The sequence below is a fragment of the Paramormyrops kingsleyae genome, chromosome 8, assembly GCF_048594095.1.
Source record: "Paramormyrops kingsleyae isolate MSU_618 chromosome 8, PKINGS_0.4, whole genome shotgun sequence".
NCBI lineage: Eukaryota > Metazoa > Chordata > Actinopteri > Osteoglossiformes > Mormyridae > Paramormyrops > Paramormyrops kingsleyae.
The window spans coordinates 25,397,791-25,411,392 of NC_132804.1; the positions used below are offsets into that span (position 1 = coordinate 25,397,791).

The 13,602-nt window shown below is 44.8% G+C and overlaps 2 protein-coding genes across 2 annotated transcripts; both read right to left on the reverse strand.

Moving 5' to 3' along the window:
• Window positions 1-6,051: 6,051 nt before the first annotated feature.
• On the reverse strand, window positions 6,052-7,005 carry LOC111837510 (odorant receptor 131-2-like). The gene has a single exon (XM_023799647.2). It carries the CDS (start codon window positions 7,003-7,005, stop codon window positions 6,052-6,054), a length of 954 nt encoding a protein of 317 aa, XP_023655415.2.
• Window positions 7,006-9,253: 2,248 nt separating this feature from the next.
• On the reverse strand, window positions 9,254-10,198 carry LOC111837511 (odorant receptor 131-2-like). The gene has a single exon (XM_023799650.1). The coding sequence runs from the start codon at window positions 10,196-10,198 to the stop codon at window positions 9,254-9,256; it is 945 nt and encodes a 314-aa protein (XP_023655418.1).
• Window positions 10,199-13,602: the final 3,404 nt, after the last annotated feature.

A 13,602-nucleotide genomic window follows, 5' to 3' on the forward strand; every position in this document is an offset into this window, starting at 1 on the left:
GGGTGAGCCCTCTGCACCCAGCTGCGGTTATTGAGGTTATCAAGGTTTCCCGGATGTATAAATAGCGCAGAAGTGTAATGATCAAGAGGATGTTCGGCCAAGCTTTCGGTCAGTTTATTATGTTTCTCCTTTTGTGGTAGGTTTTAGAAAGGGGATTAAAACTGATGGCTTTTGATTGGATTTGGCAGGTGTTTTCCCAGCTCTTATCCTCATCCGTTATGAAAGATGTTTCCTTAATTTGTGTAATTGTGAGCTGTGTCTATGTGGGAATGTTGGGAACACCATTGCATGGTATTGCTGTGTTTATTGCACTCACACACACACACACACACACTAAATGGCTCTGATGTTGTGTGCAAGTGCCTGTGTAGGTTGTCTAATGGTGTTCTAATAAAGGTAGCTGTATATTGAGTTTCTGTTGTGTCCTTCCTCTCCATATCCGCATTGTCTCCCAACTCGGTAGAATGAATTTATGTGGAGGGGATACATGCTGGCACTGGGAGTAGTTCAATTCATACATCTTCTATCTAGTGATTACTTCCGTGTGAGACCCTTGCAGTGAGCTGGCCAGGTTCTGCTGCAGCAAACAGCCCCAAACCATGACATTCCCAATGTCTGGCTGATTCCAAACTCTCTTGAGATCTTTTCATATCTTTCCCAGATTTGTATGCATTTACAAGTTTCTTTCTGAAGGCCTCAGAGCTCTTTGGATCTCACCATGGTGATAGCACTCATTTCAACAATCAAGAGCAATCCAAACTAAATATTTGTGGTTTAAATAAGACGGGCTCCACCAAAAAGCTCTGTTATGATGTTCTAATCATTTTCACCTGATGTGGTACACCAGGATCTACTTGCAGGAATTTTAAATAGTGATGAATGTGAGGGTGTCCTAAGTTTTTTTTTTTTTTCCTCAGTGGAAATTAGCATCTTGGTTAATTTCTTTTCGAAATAGGTCAATTTGTTTTTTGTTTTTGCATAGATGATGCCATTTCATCAACTTTATCTACAGATATAATTTAAAAGAAGATTTAATACTGATATGTTGATATTTCTTGATCAAGAACTAAATATTTAATGGGGTGTCCTAATTTTTTCACATGACTGTACATATTTGTAGAATAACAAACAATTAATACTGGAGGTAAAAATAATTAGTGGACTAGTGGGGAATAAAATAAAATCTGACGGTTCTTGGAAAACGCCCACACTGTCATGTCCAGCAGGGAAGGAACGACCCACAGTGTAGGCTGTGCAGGGGTAGTCCCTTGTGGGGATGTTTTACTGGGACTTGACGAGGCAGACAGCAGACGAACAGGCAACAATGACCAGACAAGGAACACTGGACTGAGAAATGCTAATAAACTAAGCTACTGAGGAGAAAACACAAGGCAGCTGTGAATGATCAACAGGAGGGCAGGAACAAGAGGTAAGACTGACAAGTCATAGGCGTGGCTGATGTGGAGCCACGCCTGGGGGAAAACATGGGGATCAGACAGGCTGAGTGGGCTGAACATGACAATACACCCCACACCCCAAAGGTATGTCCTCTGGACATGCAGGACTGACATGAGAAGGGACCCAGGGGACCAGACAAGAGGACGGGATCATGAGGGCTGGAACATAGGGCTAGCTTTGATTAACTGGATGGGGTAGGACACCAGGCAAACGGGCTTTTGTGGCCATGGACCTGGGAAGACAAAACCGAACTTGGAAACAGCAAGACCAGCCAAAAAGAACAATGACACCAGATTCAACTAAAGTATACAGGGGTGGCCTAGAGACAGGGCAGGGTAGGATACCACTTAAAACACAGGACCAGACATCGAACATTGATGGGCAGCCTACAGACGGGACATAGCCAATGACAGGGCAGGTGTGATGACCTCACAGTACAACTAAGGACACAGAGGCTGGGGCAGGACTAAAGACAATAGGGGAAATGACCAAAACAACAAAGACCACAATAAGGCACACAGATGAATGGACCACAGGAACAGCGACCGGTTAGCCACAGGGACCCCAATAAGATATAGACTGGGGGGAAACAGCTGAGCCACCTTTTATGCCTTGATGGGTCAAGATGACCCAGCGGTCACACTTAGTTCGCGGAGTCAAGTAGCATCATGGAAACAGCTGGGCTGGGCCCAGTGGATGCCAAGGAACCCTGAGAACTGGGACTCATGACACTTGCAGGGTAAAAAGGACAGGGGCAGGAGTCAGGACTGGAGAGCCCCAAGGGGTCTGCTGAACAGGGGGACCCCGAGGAGCCGGTAAGGTAGGTGCTGGACCTGCATGGTTGCCCTGGATGGTGTGTCCTCTTTAGGATACAGAGACTTAGCCAGCCCCCTGCTTGGCTGCTTTCTGGGGTTGATGACCTCTTCTGGATTTGGGGTTGACATGGCAGTACTGTTGGCCTGGAGGCTATGGACTCTTCTCCTTGGGCCCCACTGCAGCCCTCTCTTAATGATCGCCTCCCAAAGGGCAGAGATGGTGGCCTCTGGAGAGCAGGAAGAGCAGGTATGGCGATAGCCGCAGGCAAGCAGGTGGGCGAGCAGGCAGGAACCGTCTGGCTAATGGTCGTAGGCAGGCAAGCAGAAGTTGTCTGGGTGGAGTGGCTCTTCTAGGTGATTGTGTCGCAAGAACCTCTGTTGGCGGGAAGAGCACGACCAGTAAAACACATCAAAGCCATCTGGAGGAAGGCAGGATGGAACCAGATCCAGAGCCAGTGCACCTGGACTGGGTGCACTAGTGGTAACTCCTGACCCTGATGCTAGTGGAGCAGTGGTAGCCACTGGACCGGACGCTGACAGAGCTTCAGCTTTTCCTAGGCTAGATACTAGCGGAGCTGCGGGGGCCTCATCAGCAGCAGTGGCAGAGAACTCTCCTGCACCAGTGATGGAGAGTAGGAGCATGTCCAATTGTTCTGGGCTGGATGCAGGTGGAGCAGGCAAAGTGGCCTCTTCTAGGCCAGATGCCTAGAAGCAGCAGCCTTTTTACTTCGACAGGGCGCGGCAGTGATGGGGGCCTCAGCGGGACTAGGCATTGGCAACTGAGCGGCCTCGTCCAGGCTGGGTGCTAGTGGAGCAGCGGCGGCCTCACTGTGGTAGGGCATCTCTGGAGTGGTGGTGGCCCAGTCTTCCAGATCTGTAGTGGAAGAGGTGGCAGGCCCCACTGTGCAAGACGTGGACCCAGTCTGTGACTCTCCATTGTCTGTGCTGGGAGCAGGTTCAGCTGGTGGGTGTGGGTTACTGAGCAGGCAAGTTGCAGCCGACAACCAGCTACCGATGACCATGTGGCAAATTCATTCACCATTCCCTATGTCCAGGGGCGGATTAAGGTGTACAGAGGCCCCTAGGCTACAGTAGTCTTTGGGCCCCCCAACCCCACCCCCCTCCGTGCCAATGGGGGCCCCCTTGCAGGCTGGCACACGTGGGCCCCCTAGGCTTAAGCCATATCTAGCCTGTGCGTTAATGTCTCTCCTCCATGTGGTCAATCCCCTGTTCTCTCTTGCGCTGCCTCCTCCTCTGGTGAGGCTAATCAATGGAGGTGAGGCATATATACGGTCCATTGTTTGTTGGATGTCCATCATAGGGGTGGGGGGCTGCAGTGTTTGCTGGCTTGGGAGAGGTACAGCCCAGAAGAACGGTCCTGGGTACAGACAAGACACATCCTGGACCTTTCTCTCAGGACTTATTTTTTTTGTGACAATCTTCCTACCCACCGTGCACTCCCCTCAGAGGGGGCTAATAATGGGTATTGGGATTGGGATTGACCAAGGCGGAGGCTAAATGAAGCAACATCAGGGATTATTTTCAATTTATATACCATTATGTCTTCAAGGTATTGACAAAATAGATTTTTGTTCCGCATAGAAAATAAAATAAATTTACTGGCCACCGGCTAGAGTTAATGCAGATATTTCAGGGTTGGCTGTGGACAACTGTGGTCAGTGCAGGTAGCCAGCTTTTTATATCTAGCGGAAACCTTATGCATCCGTGCACATCGACCTGGCATGTGCGAGATAATTGATTAGGTATTTCCAGTAGGTGGCAGCGTAGACTTTACAGATCAGCGGTCAACGACAAAGGAGTAGAGGAAGAGTAGATGTTGTAGTAGTTACAATGAGCAGCTGTATGAGGGTCAGAGGTAACCGCATATGTAATTTTTCATATTGTCTGGACATCATATCACATTATACGGTATTTGAAGAAGCAGCACTATTGTGGCATTTTGAAATCTTAATCATAAAATTCGCTGAGCAGGTGGGGATGGTTGGGATCTCGGTTAATTTTGTCGTAAGGAGATCTAAATACTGTGGTTTGCCTTATTACTGTAAAACCGCCCAAGCCTTGACTAATAACTTTTAAGCTTTTATGAACTAGGCTTAAAGGGGCATATCTGTTGTTCCTGGAGCCCCACTAACTAATTCAGATCCCCCCCAGATGTTTCATAAACAAAATAGATACCTAGTGCGTAAACTCATAAGATCGCAGCTAGCGTGCGTATTAGCAGAACACGCTGCTTCAGCATCTCCTAAATAAGGAACGAATTTATTTAATATTTAGTGTAGTGACTGTTTGTGGCCAATAGGAGGACCCTGGTCGATGCGTGGTTGGAGTGGTGGTAAACACACTGAGTGAATATGCATAAATCTTCTAAGCGTGTTACTCTGTTAAATTAGTGGCCTCATTTATAAAATATAGATATCATTTATGTTTTAATTGCTGAATAATTCAATGAAATTAGAGTCGATATGAAATCCAAAAACATGCTACAAAATTATTATGTAATATTTAATGTAAAATGTAATAAAACATGGTATGCAACATAACACAATGCAGGAGTGAGTGTGTGAGTGCGTGTGCCCTGAAATGCACTGCTGTTGAGCTGAGTGTGCTATCGCGTGGCTTTCATTCCTGGGCAGGACAAGACTAACCGTGGGACGTTAAAAGGCTTTAAGTACTGAATAGGATCTGAACAGTATCAGTTACAGGGCAGCATTAGTGCACACGTAGGCAGAGGTGCTGCAAGGTATAATAGCCTAAGTGTAACACAAGAACGTGTAAGACAATCCAGAGTCACGCTGCATTGCTACCAATGTCCCTAAACTGGAGGGTATATATTACACAGGAAAAAAAGACATTTGAAACACGCCTAGCTGAAACCGATTTACCAATGTAAAGTAAATATTTTAATAATCATTCCCAGTTTTGCTTTTATTACTTTTCCTGATCATGTTAACACGGGAAAGCCCAGGATGCAGTGCGTGTTTCTCAGCGCTGCGGGATAATTAAACAGCAGGGGGCACCGTTTAGCTCTGTGTGACAGACACGCTGTCTTCGAATCACTACGCGTTTTTTGTGACTTACCAAGATTTCTCACTCGATCTGTATGTACACGATTTCAGCTGTAGGTATAAAGTTGTGCTTTAGGTATATACTGCACATATGCTGCATAAGCACAGTAAGTCATACCAGCATTACTATACAAAAATGTATTTTTCACAACAACGAACACATCTGACGGTGACGGAAATGATTAAACAATTCAAACTAGATCATGAAACAGACAGAACAGTAAGCTGTCAAGATAAAATATTACAATAAAAAATACATGCTAATATTCTGTTGCTGTTGGGTAACTAAAAAAAAAAAATCCTGCTGGATTTGGTGTTTCTAGTATTTAGGCATAGAATTTTATATGACACAAGAGGCACAGAAATTGTAACAGCTGTTACTATAAATTGGCACATTTATGTTTACAAGGGAAAAAGTGCATAAAAGGATTGTAAATAGCAGCTTTTGAAATATTCTCAAATTCAAAAATACCTAAAACGCATGGGAAAACATGATCTCGACGTTGTACAGGAAAAATGTGTGTGTGTGTGTGTGTGTGAATAAGGCATGAATATATTTTTTTCCAGCTTGAATACTTCAACATATTTTTCTTTGTTTGCAAAATGTGGTTTAATAAGGAAATATTAACAAAATAGTTCAAGTAAAAAATAATGCACATATTTTTGTCATTATTTATCCGTCACTACTCATGTTAATTGATGGTCAGATGGACTTTTGTATTCTTTATCATTATGTAACTGACCCAATACTTACGAAACTTCTCGTCCCTGAAACCATAGATCATGGGACTGAGGAACCGTGGTATGATGTAGACCAGCAGGAAGTTGACGTAGCGAATCTCCAAGCTGTATCTGGGGAAGTACTTGATGAGGAAGGCTTGCATGGAGGGCACCACGAATGCAAGCATGCAGAGCATCAGCTGCAGGCCGTGGAGGAGCACTGTGTTCCTGGCCTTCCTCACAGACTGCAGGTCTCCTGAGGCTGCCCGGGCCACCAGCACTATCTTAAAGTAGGTGTAGAAGAGCGTGAGGAAGATGGAGGAGAGGAAGACTGCGTCGAAGACAAGGTTCTTTAAATAGATGAAGGGGTCAGTGAAGAGCAGCGAATGGTCGCAGAAGATATAGGAGCGGAACAGGTCAAGGGGCTTCTTGGCCAGGGTGATGAAGAGGTCCGTCATGGGCATTGACCAGGACAGCAGCAAGATGGCGCCAATGAGCAGCAGCGTGCGCCCTACCGTGCAGATATGCTGGTTGTGCAGTGGGAAACAGATGGCTGTATAGCGCTCCACCGCCATGCCAGCCAGGATGAAGGGGGTGCAGCGGGTGGTCAGCACAGCCACCATCACCAGCACGCAGCAGGCTGAGGCATGGACCTGGAAGAACACGTAGCTGATCACGAAGAGGGTCGTCACCAGGGTGAGCTGCACTGTGTCATTGATTACCATGGCAATGAACATTATGTAGCGCGGGTCCTCGTAGAAGAAGTTGTGCTTCAGGAAGGTCCCCACCATGCTGCTGTTGATTAAACTCAGCGTCATCCAAACCAGCACAGCCATGATGTTTTTGGTGAATACCGTGAGGAAGTTCTCCCTCAGAAAGCCTGCAGCAACAGCGGTCATGTTTGGTGCGACGACAGATGAATTCATGTTTTTGAGCTGCAAACAAATAGACAGTTTCTTGCTGTGATCTCTGGGATAAATTCTGTGAATACTACAATATGTCCTTCTGACGCCTGGCTTTTTTTCCCCTTTTTTTTCAATTTTTTTTGGCACATGTGAAGCCAAATATCATTGTATTATTTGCATGCATACAGTCTGCACATATAATAGAATCATAACATAGAAAAGTGTAATATATCAAAATAGGAAATCACAATTTAAAGTAAAAAAATATGAGCTACAAAAAAGTGTAAAAAGCAAAAAAAAAAAGTTTTTTATATTGATAAAAATTTTATTTAAAATAAGGAAATGATATAAAATATTTCAAATGAAAACATCCACACAAACTATAAAGAATTCAACATATCAAGTTTTGGATAATAAAGAAATACACATGGCTAGAAATAAGCAATTAATATATTGCATCAGAATAAATATTTCTATAATGCATGATCATTTGGCTTTCACTGTTTCACTGTGAGTTACCTGCTGCTACATTGTTACTGAATATTGCTGCTGCGAATAAGCTGTTTTGTCTTCAGAACATCTCTATTAATAATGTTTAATATCTGCTGTAGTATTGCATTGCTAAAAAAGTCAAATGCAGAAGAACTGTTTGGAATTACAGCCGAACTAAAACCTAGCGGTGTTGCGTGGTGTCTGACCTACCTTGTCTTGTTCAGATACCTGAGGTTACTCTGGGATTTTAAAGCATGGCCCTGCAGTTATGTGTCATTGATTAGGATGTCGTGGGTGATGCCAGAGATGGCATTATAATGAGGGTCTGGAGACAAGGACACCTTGTGAGCTGGGATTCAGGAAGGTGTTTTGCTGCTTTCAGAATCCCAAGTCATTTCCAGAAAAGTCCATCGGTGTTTCTTTTTTTACATTAAGAAAAAAAGCTGCAGCTGTGCTCCTAAGGTCAAGGAAAACGGGTGTCATTATGTATGTCAACATAGGAGGCAAACGCAGAAAGAAGGATGGTATGCAGGGACAACAAGAGATTGTGCTCTGGAGGTAAGATTATCATAAATGATATGAAGCATATGCGTTTATTATATATACTTTATTTAAATATTCAAAAAAGGCAAGATTTTGAAAATATTTACTAACAATAATGGGGAAGTTTTGTCAGTGTGAACATGCAAATGTCCACTCCTGCTTTGAGATACAAGACGTTTATTGTCCGTGTGAGGCAAGTGCAATGGAATGCTGACTCATTCAGCCACACCCGGGACAAAGAACAAGGAGTAATATGCAAATTATTGCAATATACAAAGGAGCCAGTAGAGAACAGACATGCAATAGTGTGGAGACAGCATTTTCTTGTTAATTTATTTTGCTTTGCATACTACAGAAAGACGAAACGTGCCCCGGTGAGGAATGTTCTTTGGTAGGATATGTGATTCCTTTATTGCTCTTAACAAAGAGTGAAATGAGCAATATTTTTGGGAGGGGGGAGGGAGCAGTGATTTTGTGACTCCTCAGTGTCAACAGAGTGTTTCAATAATGGTTTATGGGGGTGGAGTTCAATGACATAAAATCAACAGGAACTGAAATATTATAGTACAATCAAAATGTTGAAAGAAAATGTTGAGGGGATTTGGGGTATTTTAGAAAGTGATCCATCACTGTAACTGCTTAATCCCAACTGTGGTTGCTGGGGGGACTGGAGACTATCACAGGAACAATGGGTGCAGGCAGGAACCAACACACTGCAGGGTGCACACATTCGTGGGCCAACTTAGAGTTGCTTATCAACCTATCCTGCACACTTTTGGACCGTGGGAGGAAACCGGAGCCCCTAGTGGAAACCCACACAAAGAGCATGTGAACTCCACACAGAAAGGACCCAGGACCTTTTTGCTGTAGGGCAGCAGCGCTAACCACTGCACCACCATGCTGCCCACCATGAAATTATTCAAAATGGAAAACACCAGGGCTCACGTTGTCACGGGATACAGGCGGATGTCACCCCCCCTGTGGGGAAAAAATTGAAAACCATCCCATTAATTGAAATATACCATCCCTCTAAATTGTTTTGTGTAATTGTTGGTCATATAAAGATGCTCAGCTGGCGGATTCCGGAATGAAACACAATTTGATCCAGAATGTGTGATCAACCCCACCCCAGCAAATTTTGATCATGTTTATCTATATTTATTAATTAATAATTTATATACTTATTTTTCCTTTCATCTGTATGTTCGGTTTGCAGACTTTTCACTCTGTCTTCTTACACATTCACAGTGCGAAGAATGCTAGTAGGTCTGGCCCGACCAACATTGCAGATAAAATCTCTTTTTAAGTACTGGTAAAACTTTTTGTCCCGAATACCATAAATGATGGGACTTAGAAATCGCGGGAGGATGAACACAATCAGATACGTGGCATAGCGGATCTCTGAGGCATATCTTGGGAAAATCTGGTTAATGGCCAACTCGACGCTGGAAGAAACATAGGAGAGCATGCACATCAGAAGCTGGACTCCATGCAGAAGGATGGTTTTCCTGGCTTTCTGGGCCAAGACCTTCTCTGTGGACAGAGCTTTAGCTGCCCACATGATGCGCAGGTAGGTGTAAACCAAGGTGAAGACCACAAACGAGAAGTATAAAGCGTCAAAGGCCTGCCGCCGGTAGGTCTGTCCGGGGTCTTTGAAAATATTGTGTCGCAAGCAGAAGACAGATGTGTAGAAGAAGCTGATTGGCTTGTTGCTCAAAGTGATGAAGAGGTCAGCTGTTTCTGGGGTAATGCACAGGAACCAGATGAAGCCGATGAGGACGTATGTCCGCTTGACGGTGCAGATCTGGGAATGTCGGAGGGGTTTGCAAACTGCGATGTACCGCTCGAGCGCCATGCCAGACAGGTTGATGGGCGTGTTCCGCGTGGTGAAGATGGCCACGAGGAGGAAAAAGCAGCAAACTGACACATTGATGGTGTACAGGACATAGCTCAAGATGAAGAGCATTATGGTTACCGTTAGCTGGATGGCATCGCTGATTACCATGTGAATGAAGAGGATGTAACGAGGATCTTGGCAAAACATCTGGTGCCTGAAGAAGGTGATGATGACAGTGCAGTTAATGTAACTGAGACTCAACCAGATTGAAACAACAATAAAGTTTTTCAAAAAAGCAGTAGAAAACAAGTCCCTGACAAGTACTGGAGTCGTCTTGTTCATATACGTTGTTTCCAGTACTGTAGAGTTCATTGTTCCGTCGGTCCTATTTGTGACAAAGAGAGGAAAAGCATTTATAAAGCAGAATGTACAGATATGGTGTGTTTTAGAAATTAGTACATACAACATAAATGCAGTGTAGCAATGCATGCACCAAAAAGTATGTATTCATTATTTAGAAACCAAAATTAACCGAATACAAACACTTTACAAAAATCAAGTTGGAATGATTTTATGCAATAATTATATTCATTTTATACTGCATCAGTGGCAAAACTATGCCACCTTTTACCATTAATTAAATGCACTTATAAATTTATTAAATACAATGTTTATTATAATTAGAAATCGATATCCAAAGGTTAAAACTTTTCACACCCGTTTTTGACTTGGTTCTCTGTAACATAGAAATTAATAGGTATTTATTTGACGCGGAGTCCTTACCTTTAACTGTTCAGCTGAGTACCTTTCCAGTATGGCCTGTATTATTTAAACCTTCAAAGGCAGTTTTGGTAAAATAAAAAAATCTTTCCAGTTAGACATCCTAGTTAAAAAAGGTAGCTAACGAAATGGTAACTTACCGTGCCGCTCTGGCATTGAGGTGCTGGGGATTCGCTTTATAAACATTTCAGATCAGGACTTATTTTTTCTCCATCAGAAACATGTGATATAATTGATATCCAGGGACTGATGTCATCAAATCCCATCACAATTTTACCAATGCCTGCAGAAAACATATACAGCCTTAATAACTGTCGGAAATCTTAACTTGAAATCTGACAATTGTTTTGACAAAAGACATGGTATAAACTTCATATTTATGATTTCAAAAATTAGGTAAATGCCAAAGTGTATTAAAGACATTGATGGAAAACTGAAACACTCATTATAGGACTAAAATGAAAATGATAGTAAAATAGTAATAGTAAAATAGTAATAGTAAACAGCGGTGTATGCTCTGCCTATGAATGGAAGGTTATTGGTTCGAATCCCAGACTTGGCAGAGTGATTTCACAGTCATGCCCTTGAGAAAGACCCTTAACCCTCAATTGCCCCAGGAATTCTTTGACCCTGCTCTCTCTCTAAATCAGGGGTGCCCAACTCCAGTCTTGGGGGGCCGGAGCCCTGTGTAGCTTAGTTCTTTCCCTGTTCCACCATAAATGATTCAGCTCAAAAGCTGTGTGGTAATTAGCACAAGGAGTTGAATCAGGCGTGTTAAATGAGGAGAAACCCAAAAATGTGGGGCTCTGGCCCCCCAGGACTGGAGTTGGGCACCCCTGCTCTAAATAAACAATCAAACAAATAAATCGTTGCCTCGGATAAAAAGTCTACTAAATAAATAAAATGTAACAACAGTTGTCTTGCAGTCCTTTGGTATTATGTGTGACAGCCACCACTTCTTGACACCTCTGGCTGGCACTGAGGCGGACTTTGTGTCTTCCGGCAGTATCAGCCGCAGTAGCGGTGGCTGATCTGAAACGACCTCTCAGGTGGAGCAGTCTGAAGTGTTGGCCCAGCGCTCCTGTGGTAAGTCTTGGACGACCAGATCTCGGACAGTTACTGGTTCTCCTGGTCTGCTGAAGCTTTACGTGCATCCAGGGCACAGACTTTGGCACCACTGGCACATGCCAGGCTTGTGAACCAGGGCCGATCAATCCACCACAGCACCCCCCCATCACCCCTTACCTGCCAGAGTCAGAGGACAGAATTAGGCTGAAGCAAAAAGGGGTAAAGTCACTAAGCACTTGTATACTTGTCATTTTGTCTACTTTTAGTGCAATTTTATTACACCTTTTAGAAACAAAGAGATTCAAAGCACCTTTGCCTAGAGGTGATATAATGAATTCCAATGTCTAAATCTGATGTCTATAGTGATGCCACATTCGAGTGCACGGTGGTGTGGCCCCATTCCTCATGGGCGAGGCCCAAGCAGCCCACCGTACCTGCGAGGATTACGCCGCACTAAAGGCTGAGATTTTAGCCATGACTGAGGCCAGGGAGTGGGTCCTCTCCACTGCCGCCATGTCCAAGGGGCAGGGGGATAACCCGGGGGTAATGGAGGCATGGAGGCCCCTGGCCCAGGATGAGCCCATGACCACCGACCCAGGTGTGGGGGCTGTCATGAGGACCTGGAGTGCGAGCTGCAGCTTTCACCAGCCATTACGGCTGCCTTGGCGGTGACCCACGGTATAACGCTGCCAGTTACCTGTGTGCACGAGGACAGCCATATCATCCCTGCGGCCCCCGTCTGCATCTGCGGGCCACTGGGGGCGTGGACCCTGATGGGTCCTGCTGGGGCGGGACTAGCTGGGAGTCAAAGCCCTACTGAACTCCATCATCCCTGTGAAGAGAACCTGATCCCGCACCAGGGCCCCCACCACTTAGGGTGAAGCTCCCCCACAGCAGAGGCTATGGATGCTGATCCCTAGGTGAAGAACCCTCAGCCCTTCTCTGGCTTGTCACAGCGGGGGCTTCGGTTTGCAAAAAATGGCGTTTGGCCCACCTTAGCCCCCTGGCGGGTCACCAGCAAATCTGTCGCCTCTGTTCTAGTCTCATGTGCGGTAGCATGGTGTTTGGGTGGGGGGGGGGGGGGGCATATCCCAGGACGGGCAATCTTGGACCATCCACCACCCCCCAGAGTTCCCGCCTCATGAACTACTGCAGCCAGAAACGTGCAAACTGTAGTTACAGGTGAGTGAATAGGGAGGGAGAGTCTTTACTGAGGGTGGGGGGCCGGTGTGACACTTTCATGGGAGCGTCACTGGAGGGCAGGATAAAGAACAGCACTAAGAAGCAGGCTTACTGCGCTACCAGCTCTGAGCACCGTGACCTTTACACGGTGACCTCTGCACACACAGTGAGTTACACATGTGCAGAACATGCAGTTTGAGGCCCACATGAACTGACAGAGTTCAACTGACAGACAAAGACACACCAAGGGCTCCTACGGCCCCTCCCCCTGGCCGCTTCCACACCTTAATGCTGCCCTGCGCCTTTTGGTGGCAGAGACCCTGCCTTCACCTTCCCCCGCTGGGTTCTGGTTAATGCACTATTAAAAAAATTGTGTTGTTTACACTGCAACCACTGTCTCTAGTCCCTGGATTCTGTTTATGCCCTGACAGTGATTTGCAAATATATGGCGATGGGGGCACTGTGTAAAAAACATACATTTGCATGTAAGATCACTGATGACTTAATGGAAATTATATTACAATAGTATGGTGTTAAATCATATTAGCAAAGATATTGGCCCTGATTTAGCACCATACTAAGCAGACAAGGGAGATGTTCATGTGTTGTTCATTTATATGTTTAATATTTGCTTTTTTTTAAATGAAAAACTACAGTGTATTCTTAGGAGAACCAATGCATTCTTTTTTTTTCAGCTTGCCATGGGAGTGAATATA

Excerpts from the sequence above, each read along its gene's own strand:
- LOC111837510 (XM_023799647.2), bottom strand. The coding sequence starts at position 7,005 with ATGAATTCATCTGTCGTCGCACCAAACATGACCGCTGTTGCTGCAGGC.
- LOC111837511 (XM_023799650.1), bottom strand. The coding sequence starts at position 10,198 with ATGAACAAGACGACTCCAGTACTTGTCAGGGACTTGTTTTCTACTGCT.